We start from the raw sequence: 21,775 nt of genomic DNA on the forward strand, positions 1-21,775 counted from the left end.
TCTATCTTCCAAAACCTGGCTTTTCTTAAGTGTCTGGGATGCACACAATAGGAGTTCATTTTAGGTGCCTTTGGAAGCATGGAGATCAGGACAAAAGATTAAGCTTAAGCTTTCAGAACAGCCTTTCCAGCACTTTTTTCTTTCCCTGTATCACAGCCAGGGCTTTTCATGCCCTAGATCAGCTCCTTGTGAGTTCAGGTTGTTAGGCACATTAGGGTCCCTGTCATGGAGTCGACTGATGATACCTGGGGGCCTGATCCTGCAAATCATTGTTCATGTGGTTAGTTGTCACTTGCATAAGAAGCCCAGGGCAGTGAAGAGAATTGTGGGATTAAAATCTCTTACAGATAAGGTTTTCCAGGACTAGTGGCCACCTTGTTCCTTGCACCCCTTGGCACGCCCCCCTGTTGGCAGACAAAAAACATGTCTTAATAGACTCCATCAAAACATGGATCCAGCAGTGAAATCCATGGCATTACGCATACCCTGAGGGGCTCTCCATTCTAGCAAAATGGACTGTGCCATAGATCTGACCTCCTTATTATGAGCCCCCATCCTTGTGTCACATGGAGTGGGTGTGGAGAAAAGTGCTGTGGGTGAGAGGGGCCTCCTGTGGTTCTTGCCTCCTAGCCAGCACAGTTCCATGCACATGTATTAAGCAGCATCCTTCGACCTATTTGTGCTTAGGAGAATCAGCTGTGCTCAGGGGTAAGGCTTGGATAGGGGTTCCTGCCCCAATGTGCTCTCTAAGTAAGTGCAGAGAGGCCGGTTCACGCTTGGTGACAGGACCGTGGATTGGGTAACAAGGGCCTTGTCCCCCTTGCTTCTGCCACTGGTATACTGGCCTTAGTTGCTTTCCCAGAGCCTGGCCCTGTCTCTGCTGTCACCACCCTGGATTCCCAACCCAACCAGCTGCCTCCTGTGTTGTCCGTTTCAGAACCGGGTGGTGCACCAGAACCCAGGCGAGCGGAACTACCACGTGTTCTACGCACTGCTTGCTGGTGTTGCTGGCGAGGAGAAAGGTAATTTTGCTCCTTCTACCTCTTATCCAACCAATCAAAAGCCCATGACAGGGATGAGTCACCTGGGATTTAGCAGATTCTAGCACCAAAAGGAGGACTTTTACTTGGAATTGCTGTAAGGCTTCTGGGGATAGGCTACAGCATGATGTGAGCTGCTCTTTAGTCTGTTCATGATCTGGGAATGAGAAGGAGAGTGGTCTAGCGGACTGGCTGCAGGACTGGGAGTCTGGAGTCCTGATCCCAGTTCTTACCAGTGGCTTCCTGTAGGGAACCTAATTTCTGGAGGGGTTCCAAGAAGATGGAAGGGGACTGAGGTGGGCCCATCTTCTCCAAGGGCAAATGAGATGACCTGGGTGACTCCAGGCTGATTGGTCTGACATCAGTCCCAAACAAAACTGAAAAACTGGTGTGGGATTCAGTTAATACAGACTTAAAGAATGGAAAGAAAATTAATGCGGGTCAACAGGATTTGCAGAAAATAGGTTTTTGTTAAAAGAACCTGATTTAATTAATCAATGAGCTAATTTGTTTGGCTGACCAAGGTAACTGAAAATGTAATTGACTCAGACTCTGGTAAAGTGTTTGGCTTTGTACCATATAATATTCTTATGATAAAAGCTGGGCTTGTATATTACCAATAAAACACAAATTAAATAGGTCAGTTTGCTCATTTTTAACCCAGCTTAACCCAGTGGAAATTGTCACTGAATGTGGAAGTTTCCAGTAGGTTCTTCAGTGGTTGGTACTAGGTCCCAACTTGTACCATATTTTTTAGTTGGTAATTCTGAAATAAATATAAAAGTAACTGCAGATAAAATTTGCAGGTGACCCACATGTTGATATAATGGTAAACATTGACCTATTCCTGCCAGCTGAAATCATCTTAGGGCTACAAAGAGAGAAGTGGTCCCCCTGGGTTAGAAGTGAAGCCCAGGATCGGGGTGGCTGGGTAATGGCTGCATGAAGTTTGGCCTGAGAATAGTCACGATCCCAGCTGTACTGAACCCTCATGGCCACAAGCCTCAGCGTACCTGTGGGTGCCTGTTTTCCATGTGAACTGACCTCTCTCTTGTCTCTTTTCTTGTTTTGGGGATGGCTCACTGCAGAAGCCCTGTCCCTCTCAGAACCAGAGAGCTACCGCTACCTTAACCAGTCTGGCTGTATGAATGACGAGAACCTAAATGATGCAGAGATGTTCAGCAAGGTCATGGTGAGTCCTAGACCTCATGGAAACTTCTGTGTGTAGTCACACAGCAGTGCTTTGGAGTGATTATGTTGCACCCAAAAGGGTTTGTCTGGTACCATGTGGGGTTATCCCTCTTGGATAGGGTTTTTTTTTAATTAAAATGTAAGTGGAAGAAGAATACTTATGCAGATGAAAATGAATGACAACCTGCACCTGAAAGTGCGAGTCACTGAGAGCACGATGCAGTTGCTGCAGTGCCCAGGATGGCTGGAGCCCCTTGGTTCCAGGCAAGAGGGGAAATGGAGCACAAAATGCTCAGCATGTCTGATGAGGCTGAGAGAGATGCGGTGTGCTGCCACCTTTCTGCATTTTGCTTGTTCTGGATTGTGTGGCTGGTGACTGGAGAAAAGGAGCTTTCTTCCTGAGCACACAAAGCCAGGAGGAAAGCAACGACTAGTGGCAATTCCAGCTGGGGGACCTGGTTACAATGCTTAAAGTGCATAGCATGGGCACTTCCTGACCCTCTCTTGGAAACCATGGCAGAAGTGCATGTGTGTGCGTGCGTGTGTGTGTGTGTGCGTGCGCGTGTGTGTGCACGCATGTGCACGAGTTCTGAAAAGCATATTTCATATATTAAAATCAAGGAGTCTGGAAAACAAGGAGTGAAAGCAAGCAGCGCCTTTGAAGAGTGGAGATTTTGATGTAGGCAAAACAGAAACTTAGTGGGAGGACTCCCAGAAGCAGAGAGTCCTAGAGATGGATGTAAAGTGTGTGCACGTGTATTTGCCTCTTTGTGGGTGTGAGGGGAGAAAGAGGTCAAATGAACACGGAGAGATGCTCAAGTGGGCCCAGGGGACGGGTTGGGTGATCCTGAATTCGTCTCTCCCACCCTGAGTTACTGTGATCCTGAGCCCTAAGCTGAATGGTCAGGATGTTGGTGTCCATTTGCGTGATGCTGCATCACTCTGTCTGTGTGGCTCTGAGCAGACCGCAATGAAAGTGATGGAGTTTAGCACAGAGGAGGTCCGGGACATCTTCAAGCTTCTGTCTGGCACGCTACAGCTGGGAAACATCGAGTTCATGACGGCCGGTGGAGCCCAGATCACCACCAAAGCAGGTAAATGGGACCTTGTGAGTGTGGACAGAAGAGTGTATGGCTTGAGTAGTGCCTGCTATAGCCCTTGGTGCCCTGCCCTGCCCTCTAGGGCAGAGTCCACAGCAGATGAGTGCCTGTGACCTGTCTGCAAAGAACATCCATGGGCAGAAGCTTCATAATGCTGACCATCATAGATTTCCCTCTGAAGCATCTGCTCTTGGTCACCAGGACAGGATCCCCAGCTAGCAGGTGAGCCAGTCTGGCAAACCCTGAGCTCTTGAGCAGATGGGGGTCTAGAAATACCAGAAAAAAAGTGTTCCAGTTCTGGAGCTGGCTGAACCTCTGAGCCCCTCATGCTCTCTGGGGGACATGACTCATAGGCCTTGGGGTGTTGCTTTTCTCCAACTGGAACCCCCAGGAGTTGCTACCTCAAGGCTGGGGCCATAGATGCCTACAGTTTGCTACTGTTGCCTCAGCACATCTGGCATCTGCTCAGCTCTGTGGCACTAAGGAGTGACAGGATTGCAATGACAGAGTTTTGGAGGCACTGACAGGGTCAACCAGCATCCAGCCAGCTCTTCAAGTCAAGAACCATTTGCTCAGAACCAGTGATTTTGAAGAAAATGTGCCCTGAAAGCAACACACAGCTACCATACATGTCCAGCTTAACACACATGCCTAATTTAACCATTCGTCTTCTGCATGGGGTCCTGGGCAGTGTGAAGTGCTAAGGTCCTTTCACAGGGCCTGTCTGTCTCCTGTCACTTTTACATGTCTGCCAGTTCTTGGATTACATGCATGCATGTGTGTATGTCTGTCCCCCTAGGCCAGGGCTGTCACTTTTACTTTTGTACAGTTTATCATGTCAGTCCTCTTGCACTGCATCAACCTAGTCTGTGCTTCCTCCTCATTTTGTGTGCGAGACAAACTTCAACAGAGGCATTATCCTGCCTTGTTTGAGCAGTTCTCATTAATTGTACCCTGGGCCTTGGAGTCCAGTCCCTTGCATATGTAGGCAAGTATTAGCTCAAGGAATCCCTGAAATCACTGCTTCAGGCTCACACACAACTCCGCAGCACCCAGAACAGCAACCCCACCCTATTGCGTGCCATAGGTAGAAGTAGGGGAGAAGCCTAGTTACTGCCATGCCAGTGCAGCAGCAGAGAAGTAATTGGTTCATTCTAGGAGAGGCCTATGCCCCATGCTACAGAGACAGGCAAAACATCTTGCAGTCTGTGCCAGTCTGACTTTGGGGTAGAATTCCTTCCTGACCCCAGACCTGGCCTTCAGTCCACACTGTGGGCCCTGGGTCTTTTTGTTCTTATAGGAGACAAACTGTAGATCACCCCCTGAGCCAGAAGTGCACTCGCTACCCACTTCTCCTCCCCCACATAAGTCTGACCACATCACTGCTATGCAGTTAATGCAGTGCTCTTCCAGTAGTCCATAATTTCAGAGTAACAGTGAGCAAAGGGTTGAAAAATTGATGAGGTTTGAAGCCCTCTGTGGCAGGCCAGTAGGGGGCACTCCTGCATTGAGCCACCCACCTCCCTGCATCCGACCACCTTGCCGGCCCTGAGCGCCTCTCTGGGGCGCCTCATGTCCGGCCGACCCCTTCCTGGAGCACACTCGCTAGCCTGGCGGTAACGTAGCTGCCACCACCCCGAGAAGGGACTCATTCTCAGCCCTGTGTCCTCGGGGAAACACAGGCCTAAAGTCCTATGGGTACTCGACCCAGTACAGGCGCTTGGGGCACTTCCCCAAGTCAGGGGCCAAAAAGGAAAGTCTCCCTTAGCCTCTTAGGCATAATTTAGACCCACCCCTCAATAAGTCGCCTGTGCCAGTCACAAAGGAGAACTTTATTGATTACAGGGGTGGGGTGAAAATAGGGTACAAGATAGAGCAATATCACAGAAATCCCATAGAGCAAACCAGTCTGGCTGAGGTAGCCTTTGGTCACACATCTGAGTTACTGCCAGCTAGATATCTAACCAGATTTCGAGTAGCTTACTCACAAGCATCATCTCGAGGCTGTTGGAGATCCCCTCTGGAGGCAGGCCACTCCACGCTCATGAGCTATGGGGGAGAGAGCTAGTTTCAGATGGTAAAGCTCCTCTGAGTCCCCCGCATGGCTGCTGCCCCCTCCTCCTGGGCAGTCTTGACTTATATAGCCCCTGTGACCTCATTCACCTGGTCCAGTGGAGGCCAGCTCTGGTTGGCTGTTGGCCAACCAATTTGAAATACATCATCTGTCACCGGGCAGACTCTAGCCCACCAGCTAGATGCCCCTCACCCAGGTAGCCGACACCAGTCCCGTAGGCAGGGGGAGCAGGTTTCCCCCCTCCCTCAGGAATGTATCCAGCTCAGGTTACCTAAAGAGACAGGGTAAAGGTGTGTCTCCTCACCTGGGCCTATCCTAATCAAGTTGTCACCCAGCAGAGATTTTGGGGAGAAACAAAGGTGACTTCTTGCCACACCCTCAAGCTGCACATATTGTTGGCCTCTCTAACAAATGATCTCATTCTTGCTATAGTCATCCTTCCTCAGTGCTTTTCCCTCTGGATCTTGTTTTACACTCTTGCCTGTACTCACTGGCATCTGGTCTCAAACTAGAATATAAACTCTTTGGGGGAATGACCACCCGTGCATGTGCTGTGTACAGACCAGCAAGTCCTGCCTGGGGTCCCCATTTGCTACTGACATAAATCATCATATTACTGGGAAAGCGGGGCTAGAAGGGACTTATTGGGTTGTTGAATGTAGTCCCCAGATGTTGCTGGTCCCCTGTCATATAGTGCCTTTCATATTTATCAGACTCTATCTTAGAAGTAAATATCTTGCCCTTAGTACTCTGATAGCTCTTAGTACTCCCCTGTGCTGCTGGTTAGTAATTACCTAGTAGCATCTTCCTCCAGTGCTGCCTGGGCCCAAACCTTACCTTACCACCCCTGTGCTGCCCTTCTGCATTTTTAGCTGCATCTCCTGTTAGTCTGACCAGACAACAGTCTCTGTCTGCCTGTGCTTCAAGCCTCATCTGTGTGCTGTGTATTGGCCCTAAACTGAGCCTGAGACAGGGCTTTTCATGAGTGAAACTATGAGTCCGTTGTCACTGGGTTCACATGGGTGATGATGCCCCTGTTCTTCCCTCTTAGTACTGAACATTGCCAGTGACCTCCTGGGCCTAGATGCCTTCCAGCTATCTGAGGTGCTGACGCAGAGATCCATGATTCTCCGAGGAGAAGAGATCAGCTCTCCTCTCACTGTGGAGCAGGTGAGTGCCTGGTTCCCTGTGGGCAGTATGTGGATGTCTGATCCCAGCTCCCCAGGTTTGGCAAATGAGAATGCCCTTCTGACTCACTGTGGTGCCACTAACTGTCTTGTGCTCTTTGGGATTGTCTGCCTCACTGTGGCAGGCAGTGCTGGCACTGATGCACACACATACCTACCTAGACCTGGCAGTGTACTGGTGAGGCTTCTCCCAGCTCATTCCCAGCAGCTGCTCTCAAGCTTGCCTGAGACCCAGAGCTTCAGCATGGCTTGTCTGGTGAGCCTGCAGGTTTGGAGCATTTCTGTGGGTATGGGTGAACCAGATGTACTTGAAGCCATCAGTGCTGCTGCCAGGTGGAGACGAGCCTTTGCATGGTGTGCAGGTGTCTGCTCCCAGCTCTTGGTATTCAAGGTGTCACTATCTGTTCCCTTCTTGCCATGAAGCAAGAACATGCCCAGCTGCCTCTCAGTGGACATCTGTGTGCTAGCTCTCTGGGCCTTGTAGTGTGTGCCCTAAACTGGCGCTGCTTTCTTACCCAAAGGTGGCAGCATTTGTGTATGTTCAGTGAGGAACTTGAGTGGCCCCAGGGGACTGAGAAGTGGCTGTTTGCTGGGACTCTGTGTGCTTGGTCTCTGGGTGTCTCTCGCTACAGAACAAAGAATTGAGGAGTTTAAGGGATTGTAGACAAGCAACATTTTAAGTAAAACTAAGTAGGGAAGAGGAAGGAGGGGACACTTGCCCCTGAATCGGCACTGCACAGACCTTGAGCACTGTCAGTATGGAGCTGGGCTTGGGCACAACATGGAGGGGGTGGGGCACGAGTGGGATCTTGGAGGTTGCCTGCTTCTGGCTGGGTAATGCAAGCATAACAGCTAGTGGGGAGAGAGATGCAGGCATTTGGGAACTCTGCACTCGGCTCTGGGTAGGCAGGCCAGGGATGTCTCTCTCCAGTTTCAACGTGGTCAGTGCAGTGCTGGAGCTGCCCCTCAGGACAGTGCAACAAAGGACTGGCCTGGGGTGGCCCCTTAGCCTTTGGCCTACCCTGGTCTTGGGCCCACCTCCCTCTGCTGTCCTGTCATGTCTTGATGTGAATATGCATTTAGAAATGGGAGGCACCCCAGGGATCCCTAAGCGAGATCTCATCTACTCGCAAACTACAGTCTAACTGTTCATCACCTTAGGGGCTAAATTTGTGGCCTCTTCATCTTCCTTCTAGCCACACCCAAACCTCGCAGAGGTTACCGGTCAGTTCACGCTGCTCCTGGCTCAATCAGTTCAATGAGCTCTCTAGCCCTGCCTCTGCCCCTCTGGGTGCTGAGCTCTCTAGCCCCATCTCTAGTCCTTCCTCTACCCTGCTTCCAGGCCTGTTATCCTTACTGCCCTGTTCCCTGGCTTGCTGAGACCTCCAACCTCCCCCACGAGTCCCAATCCCAACCCACAGGTGTTTTCCAGGCAAGTCCACAGTATTCTACTTGCCTGCCCTGCTCCTGGGCTCAGGTGTATCCCTGGTGTGAGTCAGGAGCTCCTCTGCAGCCCTCTTGCTCAGGAGCTCTTCCTTGCATAGCCTCCAGGGCCAGACTGCCTGCCCCAGCTCAGGCCCTGGGCTTATGTAGTCTCTAACACCGGCCCCCTTCCAGTCAGGTGTCTTCCCTTGAGTGCCACCTGAGCCCAGTCTGCAGCCTTTCTCCTCTTAAACTAAAGGAGCACTAAGTTCCGTGTTGTACAGTCCCCTGTAAATCGGAATAAGCAGGTGTAACTCTTCATGAACTGGGTCAGTAATAGAAGTGTCATCTCAGAATCACAGGCCTCTACTCAAGCTGTGATGCTGTCTGTATCTCTGAAAGTTTAGCTGTAGCCCAAAATATTGCAGGGTGCATTAATGTTAACAGGTCACAGTATTTCTGGCCACCTGCAGTACAGTGGCTTGTCCCAGATGCACAAGTGCCTTTTTAACATTTTTTTGATGATAAACATCTACACAACAGACAGTGTTACTGGCCAGTAATGCAGAGCAGTATTACCAATGAAGGAGAAGCACATTACAGCAAAGTCAGCACCTGCAATAGAAATATTGAGGTGGAAAAAAACAGGTCTTTGGCAGGTCATCTAGTCCAACCTTGTGCTTGAGGCAGGAACACCCTAGACAGGGGCTTTTCTTGTCTGCACTTAACCTTAATAATGGAGATTCCAGTGTCTCTAGTAGTCTCTGCAAGAGCTGAACTGCCCTCCTAAGTAAGAAAATGCCTCCTAATACCTAGCCAAAATCTCCCCTGTTGCAATTTAAGCCCATTACTGCTTGTTCCGTCCCCTGTGGACACAGAGAACAATTGATCGCCCTCCTTATTCTAACAGCCCTTGCTGTTTTAGCAGACTATTATCAGATCCCCCGAGAAGCAAGATTTGCTTGGTAATATCTTTTACTGGATCAACTCTGTAGTGGGGAGAGATGTTAGACAAGCTTTCAGGCACAGAATGCCTTTCCTTAGGTCTGGGAAAGAAGCAGATATGGCCCAAGCTAAACACCAGGTGAAACAGTTACTTTTGTTTAACTGCTATTTGTAAATGAAAACTGCTGCTTAGAAAGGGGAAAGAGGGCAGTAAATGCAATAGGAAAGAAGGCAATGGCTACAGTGATGTTATGAGACTGCTATCAAATCCCCCCTCCATCCTCTCTACTGTGAACTCCTGGTAGTCATCCCCGTTCTTCCCACCTTTCCTCAGGTGTAGTGTTTTCCAGACCTCTCCGTGTCTGTTACTCCATCCAGCTAGGTGTTCTCTGCACATTTTCAAAGGCTTTGCTCATTTCCATCCTCCAGGTGAGGGCCATGAATGGTGTGTGCCCCCAGCAGCTGGAGGGGCAGAGTGGTTTCATAGTTTCATAGTTTCTAGGGTCGGAAGGGACCTGAGCAGATCATCTAGTCTGACCCCCTGCCTTGGCAGGAAAGAATACTGGGGTCAAATGACCCCAGCAAGATGTTCATCCAACCTCCTCTTAAACACCCCCAGGGTAGGAGCCTGCACCACTTCTCTTGGAAGCTGGTTCCAGACCCTAGCCGCCCTGACCGTGAAGTTGCGCCTCCTGATATCTAACCTAAACCTACCCTCTGCCAGCTTGTGACCGTTATTTCTGGTCACTCCTGGCGGTGCTCGGGGGAACAGTGACTCCCCCAATGCCTGCTGATCCCCCCTGACTAGTTTGTAACAGGCACAAGATCCCCCCTCAGCCTTCTCTTGTGGAGGCTGAACAGGTTCAGGTCCCATAGCCTCTCTGCATAGGGCCTGTCCTGTTGTCCCCTGATCATGCGAGTGGCCTCCTCTGGACCCTCTCCATGCTGTCCACATCCCTCCGGCAGTGCGGCGCCCAGAACTGGATGCAGGACTCCAGCTGCGGCCTGACCAGTGCCGCGTGGAGGGGGAGGATCACCTCTTTGGACCTGCTTGAGATGCATCTGTGGATGCAGGACAAGGTGCGGTTGGCCTTCCTGACCGCCTCTCCACACTGCCGGCCCATGTTCATCTTGGAGTCAATGATGACCCCCAGATCCTTTTCCGCCTCCGTGCTGACAAGAGGGGAGTTCCCCAACCTGTAGGTATGGTGCCAGTTGTTCCTCCTGAGGTGCATCATCTTGCACTTGTCTGTGTTGAAACCCATCCTATTCTTGTCCGCCCACCCTTGTAACCTGTCTAGGTCTGATTGTAGCCTGTTGCATTCTTCCAGTGTGCCCATGTCCCCCCACATCTTAGTGTCATCAGCAAATTTGAACAGGGTGCTTTTTACCCCCTCGTCCAAATCGCTGATGAAGATGTTGAACAGTGCCGGCCCAAGGACCGAGCCCTGGGGGACCCCACTGCCTACGTCCTTCCAGGTTGACAAGGACTCATCCTCTACCACCCTCTGGGTGTGGCCCTCCAGCCAGTTGGCGACCCATTTGACTGTGTGGGTGTCTACACCACAGCCCCCCCAGTTTCTTAATGAGAACAGGTTGAGAGACAGTGTCAAAAGCCTTCCGGAAGTCCAGGAAGACTATATCCACTGCTACCCCTGCATCTAATGATCTGGTGATCTGATCGTAAAAGGCCACCAGGTTGGTCTGACAGGACCTGCCACTGATGAACCCGTGTTGGTTGCCCCTAAGCGTGCAGTACCCTGCTGGCCCCTCCTGGATGTGTGCCACCATAATTTTCTCAAACAGCTTGCCTAGGATCGAGGTAAGACTAACTGGCCTATAGTTTCCCGGGTCCTCCTTCCTGCCTTTTTTGAAGATGGGGACCACGTTGGCCCTCTTCCAGTCCTCTGGTACCTCACCAGAGCACCACGAGTGCTCATAAAGCCGTGCCAGGGGACTTGCAATGACCTCGGCCAGTTCCTTTAGAACTCTAGGGTGGAGATCATCCGGACTGGCTGACTTGAATATGTCCAACCCCTCCAGAAGCTCCCTAACTAAATCCTCGCTAACCCGTGGCCCAGGTGTGCCTCCCCCGGGGCCCGAGGGGGGCCCAGCAGGGAGGTGGCTGTTCTGGTCCCTACTTAGGAAGATGGAGGCAAAGAAATTGTTAAACATGTTAGCTTTGCTGTCTGGTGTGACAACCAAATTTCCCATCGTGTCCTGTGAGGGCCCCACATTACCCGGGACCTTCTTTTTACCCCCTATGTATTTAAAAAAGGACTTCTTATTGTCCTTAATCTGGGAAGCTAGTCCCAGTTCCATCTCTGCCTTGGCCTTCCTAACTACCCCCCTACAACTCCGAGCAACTACAGAATAGTCCTCCCTGGTGATGACCCCTTCTTTCCATTGGGTGTAAGCCTCCTTTTTAGCAAGGAGACATTCCCGGATACTTTTGGTGAGCCATGGAGGCTTGTGTGCTCTCCTGCTCCCTTTGATCCGTGTTGGGATTACCTTCCTTTGGGCTTGGAGGATCGTCTCCTTAACTAGCGACCACTCTCCTTGGACACCTGGCTCTCCTCCCCCCCCGGGACCTCAGCGCTTCTCCAACTATCCTCCTTAGCTCGTTGAAGTCTGCCCTCCTAAAATCTAGGGCTGCTGCCTTAGTGCATGCCTTTGCCACCTTGCGCTGGATGGTGAATTCCAGCAGGCGATGATCACTGTCGCCCGGGTGGTCGAGCACCCGCAGCCCCCTCACCAGGTCATCACCCGTGGCCAGCATGAGGTCCAACAAGGCGTCCCCCCTGGTGGGACTGTGCACCTCCTGGGTTAGATGGAGGTCCTGCAGTCTGGCCAAGAACCTACGTGAGTGGTCAGCCCTGGCTGACTGCTCTTCCCAGCAAATGTCTGGGAAATTCAGGTCCCCCATGACTGCCACATCCTTAGCCTTCACTACTTCTGCGAGCTGACCCAAGAATTCCTGGTCAAGCTCCTCTCCCTGGTTGGGGGGTCTGTAGTAGACTCCCACCGTTAAGTCCCTTTCCCCTCGACTGCCTTGTACTCTAACCCAAAGCACTTCAGAGTGCCCCTCCCCTGACTCCTTGCTAATTAATGAGGATGTGTACTCCTCCTTAATGTAGAGTGCCACGCCCCCGCCTCTCTTTCCTATCCTGTCCCTCCTGTACAGCCCATAGCCCTCGACATTCACCGCCCAGTCATGCGTTGCATCCCACCACGTTTCCGTAAGTGCCCACATGGACTAGGACCATGGGGTAATAATCAGTGGGCTGGATTATGGTCTGGAGCATCCCTTTCACGTCCTGAATCCTCGCTCCAGATAGGCAGTATACCTCGCGTGCTGAGGGGTCCTGGCGACAGTTGGGGCTCTCCGTACCTCTCAGGATGGAGTCACCAATGACGATCACGTGACGCTTCTTCCTCCTGGCCTTCTTGCCTCCTTCAGCTTGCACGGGACACGGTGAGCATGGAGTTGCCTCCTCCCCGGTTTCGTCCTCTCCATCCTCCTCCTCCAGGGCTGCCAGGGCTTCGTACCTGTTCTCCAGCTGGACTGGAGGAGAACAGGTATGAAGCCCTGGCAACTCTGGGTGGCGGGAGCACAGTGGCAGTAGGCGGGGGAGCTCCTGCAGAAGGTGCCAGTGCTGTCAGCGTTGTGGGGGAGGAGAGGGTGGCGAGTGCCTACCATGGGTGACCCCCTGCAGACGCTGCTGGCAGTGGTGGTGGTGGCCAGCAGGGATTGCAGACCGCCCACAGACACAGGTGGTGGCAAGCGGCGACCGCTCTCAGGCACCACCTTTTTGTAGGGGGTGCACCGCCATGCTTAGGGGGTGCACATGCCCTCGTGTACATCCCCTACGCATTGCCCCTGCTGAGGGCTGCCCAGCTTATGTGTGGCCATAGGCTGCATGCTGCATGCATGTAATTCTCTGCATCTTCCTTTTTCCTTTTGTTAAGGTTAGGTCTTATGTTTACCCTTTCCCTGGCTTCTAAGACCTTAATAGCCTCCATGAGTTTTCCAAAATAATAGCCAATGGCTGTTCAATTACCTCAGCCAGTTTCTTGAGTACTCTCAGGAGAATCTTACCTTGCAGACCTGAAAACCTCCAGCTTATCTAAGTAATCTCTAACCTGTTCTTCCTCTACTCCAGGCTGTGTATCTACCCCTACCCTCCCATCTTTGCTGTTAGCTGTGCTCGTCATCTGACAATAGCTCTTTTTGTGAAGACTGAAGTACAAGAGGCACTAAACACTTCAGTTTTCTCTACTTTGTACATTATCACCTTTCCCTCCCCCATCAGTAGTGGACTTACACTTTACTTGATCTTCTTATCGTACATAATATATTTTTATCTGCTTTCTGTGTTCCTTTCTATCCATATCTTAGTTTTTCTTGGTCGTCCTGATTTTGTTTATTACCTGCTCAGCCTATACTGTTAGTCTAGAAACAGAAATTGCATTTGTCCTGGGACAAGTTGTGCCTGTGTTTGTCCCAGAACAGGACAGTCCCGGGATTGGTGCATACATGTATCATCTTTCCAATCAGAGTTTAGCAAGCAGCTGAATGCACTGCTGCTTTTCTGCCATTGATTCAATGATGCAATCCCAGGACAACTGTTCAGATGCCCTTGTCAGTGCCCCAGGACAAAACATTAGCAGTTCTTATACTTTGAACCATTTTAGGGTTTGTTCCTGGACAAGGACATGGGTATCTGGACAACTGCACTTTGGCCCAGAATAAAGTGGTTTCTCCCAGGACGAATGTGATGTCTGTTTGTAGCCTTACAGAGAGGAGTAGGTAGCTGTGGTGATCCAAAATCAGGGAGAAGGCAGGGTAGAAATGCACCATATAGACTAACTAAATCAGAGATGCTTAAACTTTTAATGAGCCTGAACTCGCTTCATCAGAGGCTGTAACATTTTGTTTGTTCTTATTAATATGCCCAACTTTCCACTTTTTGTAAAATTCCCTTTTTCATTGTATGTCATTCAAAAGCTTATTGCTTAGCCAACCAGGTCTTTTACCTTCTCTGTCTTTCCTTTACTTTGAGATATGTATTGGAAAACTGTTATGTTCACCTTCAGTCTTCTCTTTTCTATATTAAAACAAATTCTTCATAGTTTCATAATTCTTCAGCTGTTCTTTAAAGGTCATGCTTTTAAATCTCTTATTCGTCCTGTTCTCCTGGACTCTCCAAATTGTTCATACCTTTCTTAAAATATGCTGAGGAAAACTAGACGTTGTGCTCTGCTCCACGTGACAGCTCTTCGGTTGTGAGTAGAGTGGAATAGTTTCCTCCCTTGTCTTACATACTACACTCCTGTTAATGCATTCCAGAACAAGACTTGCCTTTGTCTGAAACATTAAGTTGCTCGCTCACCTTCAGTTTGTGGTCTGCTGTAATCCCAGGACTTTCCCGCAGTCATTACCTAGCCAGCTGTTCCCCACTTGTATTTATGCATTTGGTTTCTTCTTCCTAAATGGAGCACTGTGCACCTGTCTTTACTAAATTTTATCTGGTTGATTTGGACTGTTTCTTCAATTTATCAGGTAATTTTGAATTCTAATGCTGTCCTCCAAAGTGTTTGCAACCTTTCCAGCCTGGTGTCATCTGCAGATTTTATAATTGTAGCCTCTATTGTAGCATCCATATGTTAACGAAAGTATTGGCTAGAAGCAGGCCCTAGACAGACTCTGCAGAACCCCTCTTGAAATACTCTTCCAGTTTAAGAGCAAACCATTAGTAATTTCTCTGACTGCAGGTTTTCAGTCCAGTTGTATGTCCGTCCTTTTGGTGATTTCATTTAGATCATGTTTCCCTAATTTGCTTATGAAGGTATCATGTGGGACAGTGTCAGACTTCACTGAAGTCAATATACATCACAAATACTATTTTTTCCTTATTTGCAAGGCAGGTACCTTGTCAGAGGAGATTAGAATAATTTGACACAAGTTTGTTTTGTTTGGGGTTTTTTGACAAATGCATGGTGGCTCTTTTTTATTACCCTATTCTCTAGGTGCTCACCAATTGAATGTTTAATCATTTGTTAGGCTGACAGGTTTGTAGCTCCCTGGGTCCTCCTTTACAAAGAGGAAAAAGACAGATATTTTATTTTTCCTTCAGTCCTCTGGTCTTGCTGCCATTCTCCAGGAGTTCCCAAACATAAGCGCTGATCGCAGAAATACAAGGTTGGAAGAGATCCACTAAGTCACGCAAACTGATTCCCACTGGTTCAAAAATTATTTCGCTGGTTTGTAAGTGCTCTCAATGAATTTCATCAGGCCCTGCCAACTTGAGTACACCAAATTTATTTCCATATTCTTTAACTTTTCTTTTCTTGTTCTGTCCTATGTCCTGTCCTTTTGTTAAAATTAATTGCATTGGATGTATGAGCAGAGAGAGGGAGTTAGTTACTGAACATATAATCACATTTAACCTTTTTGTGAAAAAAAACCTATTGAATATTGAGCCTTCTCCATGTTATCTTTTATTTGCTGTCCTTTCCTGCTAATGTGTCTGTATTTTCCTTTCTCTCCATTTTATTTTTAACGTATTTCTGAACTGGCTGTTGTCTTTTATGTCACTTGCTAGTTGTACCTCATGTTGCACCTCCGCTTTTCTGGTTTGCTCCCTGCCTGCTTGTGGTGCTGCTCCCTGCCCGTCCTTAGCCATGTGTCTACTTTCTGTACAATTTTTTTTGGTTTTCAGGCTATGGAAGAGCTTTCTTGAAGCTGAAGTTGTGTTTGTCTCCCTCTCTGCTCCCTGTCTTTTTCCTACCTCAGAAGAGCTTACTGTTGTCCCTGTGCTGGGCTCGCTGTCAGCAGCTGCCTGCCCTCCCACTCCTCCTCCCATCAGGCTTCTTTCCAGAAGACCCGGCCTACAAACTCCCCAAGCCTCTGAAGCTGCTGTTTGAAGTCCTATCATTCCTGTGCTGCTGCTCTCGCTGCTTCCTTTCCTTACTATAGTAGGGTCTTTTGTTCTGTGTTCACAGTCACCCAAGTTACCTCCCACCAGCAGATGCCCAACTCATCCTACCTCTTAGTCAGAATCAAGGCTGAAATAGCTGCCTCCAACCACCTCCTCCGCTGTCTGGAAAGAAAGTTGTTCTTGATGCTTTCCAAGCACTTGATGCCGATGTCCTGGTGTACTGTTTTTTCTAGAGATATTTGGGTAAGGCCCCATTTATCTGCAGCCAGAGATGTTCAGCAAACTTGCCTCTCACCTCTCCCTGGATTTCAGAGCACGTAAAGACATTCTTGACACAAATGCTACAGCTCTTTCCTTTTTTCTCAGCCTGCCCTTCCTGAGCAAGCAGTAGCCTTCCCTCCCCTCCCCGTGCCTTATGGGAGGATGACTGAATGGGTGAGGGCACCCGTGACCCTTCAGCAGTGTGCAGACTTGCGAACTGGGGCGCAGGCATTGACTACTGGTACAGAGCTTTCCCTCGGCAAAAGCTGCTGTCTTTCTTCCCGCTGGTGTCTGACCCCTCCCTGACCATGGAGCAGTGACTGGCCAAGCAGACAGAAAACCGCTCTATTTTCTCTCATCACCACGGTGGCCACAGCATGTCTTTAGAGCCCCCTGCACTGACATAGGCATAAGCTGCAGAGGTCTTTTCCTTCTCTGGCTTCCCAGAACCATGTCCAGCTGTTCCCTGCTGTCCTCGGCACAGGGATAAGGGGCTGTCTGGAGGTCCTCATTGTGCAACAGTGCTGAATGGAGGGATCTGGGCAGTGGCAGGCAGGGTAGGGAGGATGAAAAGAGCCATTGAGAGTCTGTATGGAACCATGCTGTGGGAGATGCAGCATGTGCGGTTACTGCCAGGCAGGGAGGGCCCATTCCTGGAGGATGAGGCAGGGACGTTGTGTAACTGTTCAGTCGGGAGAGCTGTCTCTCTTTCTTTCTCTCTCTCTCATGCTTGCCCATGAGTCACTGCCAGGGATTGTTTAGAGAGGGTGTCTGCCTTCACTGAGATGGATCCTCTGTGTAGAGGGGAGGGCTCACAGAGTTACTGTGCCCTTATATTACTGCTGAATCTCGGGGTGGGCCAGCCTGGGCCCTAGGAGGGGGTTGAAGCCGGTAGACACCAAGAGAGGGTGTGTAGGACAGAGTCTCCTCACCTGGGCCAGCTGCCTCAGGTGCCAGACTCCACAGAATGCATAGAGGAGGGTGTTTACATGGCTTCAGTGCCAGTTCTGAAAAAGTTAGAAATGTTGGCACCTTAGGAGGGAAAGGAATGGATGGTGGTGGATAAAGCCCAGTACAGGACAGCAAAAGAGACAAGAGAGTGGCTTGGTAAATGGGTTCCCTTAGCTGGGAGGAAGGTCATGCTGTGTGGTGAGAGCTGGATACAGATGATGCCACCTAAAGGTGTTTTAGTAATTGTTAAGATCTAGGATGGGGATGCTGTAAATGTGAAGTTGCTCTGATGGATGCATAACAGGAGCCTGGGACCCTGAATACCTTGTACCAAGTTGTGGGCAGTTTCATGCTGGTGGCATGTATGCCAGTAACCCGGGTAGCATCTTGTATCATCTGAGCATGGATGCTAATGTGTAGGCTTGTTTGTAAACAATAGGCTGGGCTAAGCTTTTGTTACTAAGAGCCAAAGCTTCATTTACCTGTGAGGTCATTAGGTTGGCATCCTGATAGCACTCACTGACCATCCAAATAAAGGGAGCCTGACATATGTCCGGTAATACCCAGCTCCTGATAACACTTGACAGAGTCCAACCACAGTCACTCCAGGGGAGGCCTTGGGTCAGGTGTCAGCGCTCAGCTGCCAGCTGCTTCCTCTCTCGCTTAAAGCCCCTGATGCAGGAGTCTCACCAAGTGACTGTCAAAGCCACTGTGAGCAGTAGAGTCTTTCCCGGGCTTGGTTACTCTTGGCAGCCACCCCCAGCTGCCAGTCGTCGTCCATTCACTTATGCCTCTCGAGATCACTCCTGGAGGGTTGTGCTGGGCATTCTGCTGAAGCCTGAGCATCCCTAGGCATTATGATGCATGCCCCACAGGGGTCAGCCATACATTCAGCGCACTGTGCCTAGCTGCCAAGTGCAAGGACCCTGTAGGATGGCGAGGGCACCCCTGGTACCAGAGAGACGCTCCAGCTGGGGGCAGTGGCAACCTCTTTGTGCCCCTTCAGCCCTTGTATGTGACTAAGCTCCCCCTTCCTTTCCTCCCTCTGTGCTTGCAGGCAGCGGACTCCAGGGATTCTCTCTCTATGGCACTGTATTCCCAGTGCTTCTCATGGCTCATTGGCAAGATTAATACAAAGATCAAAGGCAAGGAAAACTTCAAGTCTGTGGGAATCCTGGACATCTTTGGCTTTGAGAACTTCCAGGTCAGTATTTTACCTTTCTTGGAGTGCATTTTTTAACATGAAGATTTACTGGACATTGGAAGGAAATTTGCTAGGCTTATTCCCACTACAGGGTAATATAGTGCAGGCTAGGAAACTTTCTTCTAACACAGATCCCCTGGGGGTGGGGATGAGGGGGTAGACTACCCTTTGGCCGCATGTGGCCTCCTGTGTGCTAGCGTGCTAGGTGATTCTTTTCTATTTGTGATGTTAGCCCTTTGCACATGGGTTGTAGTGACGTGTGGGCAGTACATGCAGGCTCCTCATGCATGCTGTATCTTGCTGTGTCTTGTGGGGTATCCACTGCCTAGCGTTCCAGGCAGTAACAGACTACAGGTGCATGCTGAGGAGCTGCTCTGTGGCAGTCAGTGATCCACAGGAAAGAGGACCCAGTGACATCACATGTTTCCACACATCTCCACTTTCCCCAGGGTCTAGGACCTGTCTAAATTCTGTCCTCAGAACCTAGGCAGGCTCTGCTCATCTTTCCATGTGCATTTTCCCTTCCACATGGCCTTTGTAGGAAGATCTAAACCTGTTCAGCCTTCGCAAGAGAAGGCCGAGGGGGGACCTGGTGACTGTCTATAAACTCACTGCGGGGGACCAGAGGGGTTTGGGGGAGACACTGTTTCCCCTAGCACTCCCTGGCATGACAAGGAATAATGGACACAAGTTATTAGAGAGTAGGTTTAGATTAGATATCCGCAAGAACTACTTCACAGTTAGGGCGGCTAGGAGCTGGAAACAACTTCCAAGGGAAGTGGTACTGGCTCCTACCCTGGGGGTCTTTAAGAAGAGGCTTGGTGCCTACCTGGCTGGGATCATTTGAGTCCAGTTTTTCTCTCACCCAGGCTGAGGGTCGGACTTGAAGATCTGCAAGGTCCCTTCCGACCTGACTTCTATGATTCTGTGATCTTTGATAGACTGGGAAGGGGAGGGCAGGTGTTACCAGACTTATTTCTGCTCTCCTGCAGGTGAATCGGTTTGAGCAGTTTAACATTAACTATGCAAATGAGAAGCTCCAGGAGTACTTCAACAAGCACATCTTCTCCCTGGAGCAGCTGGAGTACAACAGGTGAGGGGAGGGACTGGGTTTCTGTCCTATCTCCTGGTGGAAAATTGAGGACACCTTCCTTCCTCCCTTGTGCTGCCCACCAGCAGGGAGCTTCTCCTAGCTGGGATGGGAGGGCAGGTGGCTCCTCATTGCACCTTAGCCGTGACTGTTTTGTTGTGGCCTGCACTGCTTGTCCCAGCTGGTCTCCTGTTTTGCAGCAAAAAATGTCTCCCATCTGTAAGTTAAGCCTGAGGCTGCAATCTCAAAATGAAATCGGCTGAAATAGGAAATTTTGCCTCATTTCAAGACTAAGGGTTAAATCTCTCCTGCCACCTGATGCTTGACCTGAGCTCATCTGAAATTTGGCCAAGTCTTTCTGAACTTTGGCCAAGTCTTTCTGTTGTGACCTCTGGCAAACCCAGCCCAGGTTTTGGATCTATTAAGTTTTGTCTGGTTACAGCTGTCACTGTGAGTGCTTTGTGCCACCTTGTCCACCTCATCTTTCTTCTTTTATTCTTTTCTGCCTCAAACTGCCATGCACAGAGTCAGACCCAGCTCCCAGCACTCTTGTGTGGTGATGGCCTGTGCAGGATCCAGGGCCTTGTTTCTAGATCCACTATAACAACAAAGAAGAAACTAAAATCTGAAAACTCCAAACCGTCTCCTATTCCTCCACCTGTGAGAGGAATACCAGGGTTGAGCTTCTATCCGCACAACAGGCTGAAATGGTGTTGCACTGGGATCATTAGACTCTGCTGCAGTTGTAGCTTTGATGAGGCCTCGACCTGACAAGATGAAGTTCCCAAGTCAGTCTCAGTTTCTTACTTTTCCTTCTCTGGAGACTTCTCCTCTGTGGAAGTGGTTAAGCTTTTGTCACTGAGTCTGAAAGGTCTGGCAGCAAGAGCTAGGCCAGATTATTGCTTGTTTAGGAGTGCTGGGCACTCCACGGCAGTGTCTGCCTTCAGGGGTTTGCATTGCTGCCCCTCGCTGCTGTGCCTGAGCATGTCTAGCCTTGAGCTGCAGGGAGGGCTGCTGGGGAAATACTTCTACTATAGCTCTGAGAGAGGGAGGGAGGCAGGCATTTATCTTCCTGAATGAGGCAATTGAGTGGGATTTTACTGAGGCTGAATCGTAGGCAGCTGAATAGACAATTCATGAAGTTCTGAAGATTGCCAAAATATAAGGCTATTTATACACCCATCCCAAGGACAATTCCTTCACTGCAGGAAACTTGTCTTAAGAACACTCTCATCTCTACAAAGAGGGATTTCTTCCTAAATATCAGATGGTAGGAGCAGTTTCTGGGACTGAATTGTAGAAATGACCAGATAACCAGAAATGTCATTAATCATGCAAGTATATTAGGATAGTGTGATCATATTTCAAGCTTCAGGGTGTTGGTAGAGCTCCCATGGGGCCAGGACGTACCTCCCTTTGTATTGCACTGCTCAACAGGCCAAGTGTAGTGTGGTAATAGGGGCAGTGTATAGTGTTAGCAATCAGTGGTTTGACCTGGTCCAGCACATTCAACATGTTCTTTAGGTCAGAAGTTGAAGGCATTCTGAGAAGAAATTCCAGGGCCCCAAGTGGCATCCTTTCAAAAGTGCCCGGCCACTGCTGGCGCTATTGTTACTTAATGCAAAGGTTTGAAAAATCATGAGCTAATTGAATTAACTCTTTTCTTATCCAATGAATACAATTCCCTTTTCTCCTTTCTTTGTGGTAGGCAGTCCTGTGGATTCTTGGGAATTTTCTATATTTGTTGCTTCCAACTGTTGTCTGGAGGCATGTGGGAGATGGCTTTGAACCTGGGAATCTAACATCTAGGTCAAACAGCTTGTAGCAACAGCTATCTTCTCTTCAAAACTTTCATACTTACTAAAAGAATCTCTGTCAGAGCCCCAGCCATCAGCTTCAGGGATGTACTGAATTCTTTCTGTTGACCTTTGAGGAGCTAGCAGCCTATTTCCCTCTCCAAGTTCTTTTCTCTCCTATGTTCCCATGTCTTTTGCAGAGGAACATAAGTAGATAGGCACCAGTGAAAACTTCTGTCTCAACACTGTTCCCAAAACTTCATGGAACAATTTCGCCAATAATGGAACAGCATCGCTGGTCCCATCAGTCTGCTCCTATCGAGATGACAGATTCCTTCAGCTCCACTGTGCAGCTGGGTAAAGTTTGTATGTGACATGAAGAAAGACTTCCTAAATAACTGGCTTCTGTCCAGGGGCAGTGCCCAAGCTGCAGTTTGCCAATGGAGCAGTGATGCTTTGGACCTGCTTTTTGCCTGGATGGGAGGCAACTAAAACTCAAACCTGTGTCCTGGACTGATGATTTCACTCTGCCCTTTCAGTTGTAGCTCATATTTCCTGTGAGGTCAAGGGAGA

At 49.5% G+C, this 21,775-nt stretch overlaps 1 protein-coding gene across 1 annotated transcript in view; it reads left to right on the forward strand.

Annotated features, from left to right (window-relative positions):
• The window catches only part of LOC149867832 (unconventional myosin-X-like), a 172,366-nt gene that overhangs the window by 43,189 nt on the left and 107,402 nt on the right, over positions 1-21,775 (forward strand). The window contains exons 8-13 of the mRNA XM_090046250.1: positions 938-1,022; positions 2,129-2,232; positions 3,196-3,325; positions 6,457-6,575; positions 18,170-18,316; positions 19,309-19,409. Coding sequence (XP_089902376.1) covers positions 938-1,022; positions 2,129-2,232; positions 3,196-3,325; positions 6,457-6,575; positions 18,170-18,316; positions 19,309-19,409 — 686 coding nt within the window. The remainder of the gene's footprint in view (positions 1-937; positions 1,023-2,128; positions 2,233-3,195; positions 3,326-6,456; positions 6,576-18,169; positions 18,317-19,308; positions 19,410-21,775) is intronic.

Source organism: Crocodylus siamensis, chromosome 4, assembly GCF_052110815.1.
Source record: "Crocodylus siamensis isolate JL-2025a chromosome 4, ASM5211081v1, whole genome shotgun sequence".
Lineage (NCBI taxonomy): Eukaryota > Metazoa > Chordata > Crocodylia > Crocodylidae > Crocodylus > Crocodylus siamensis.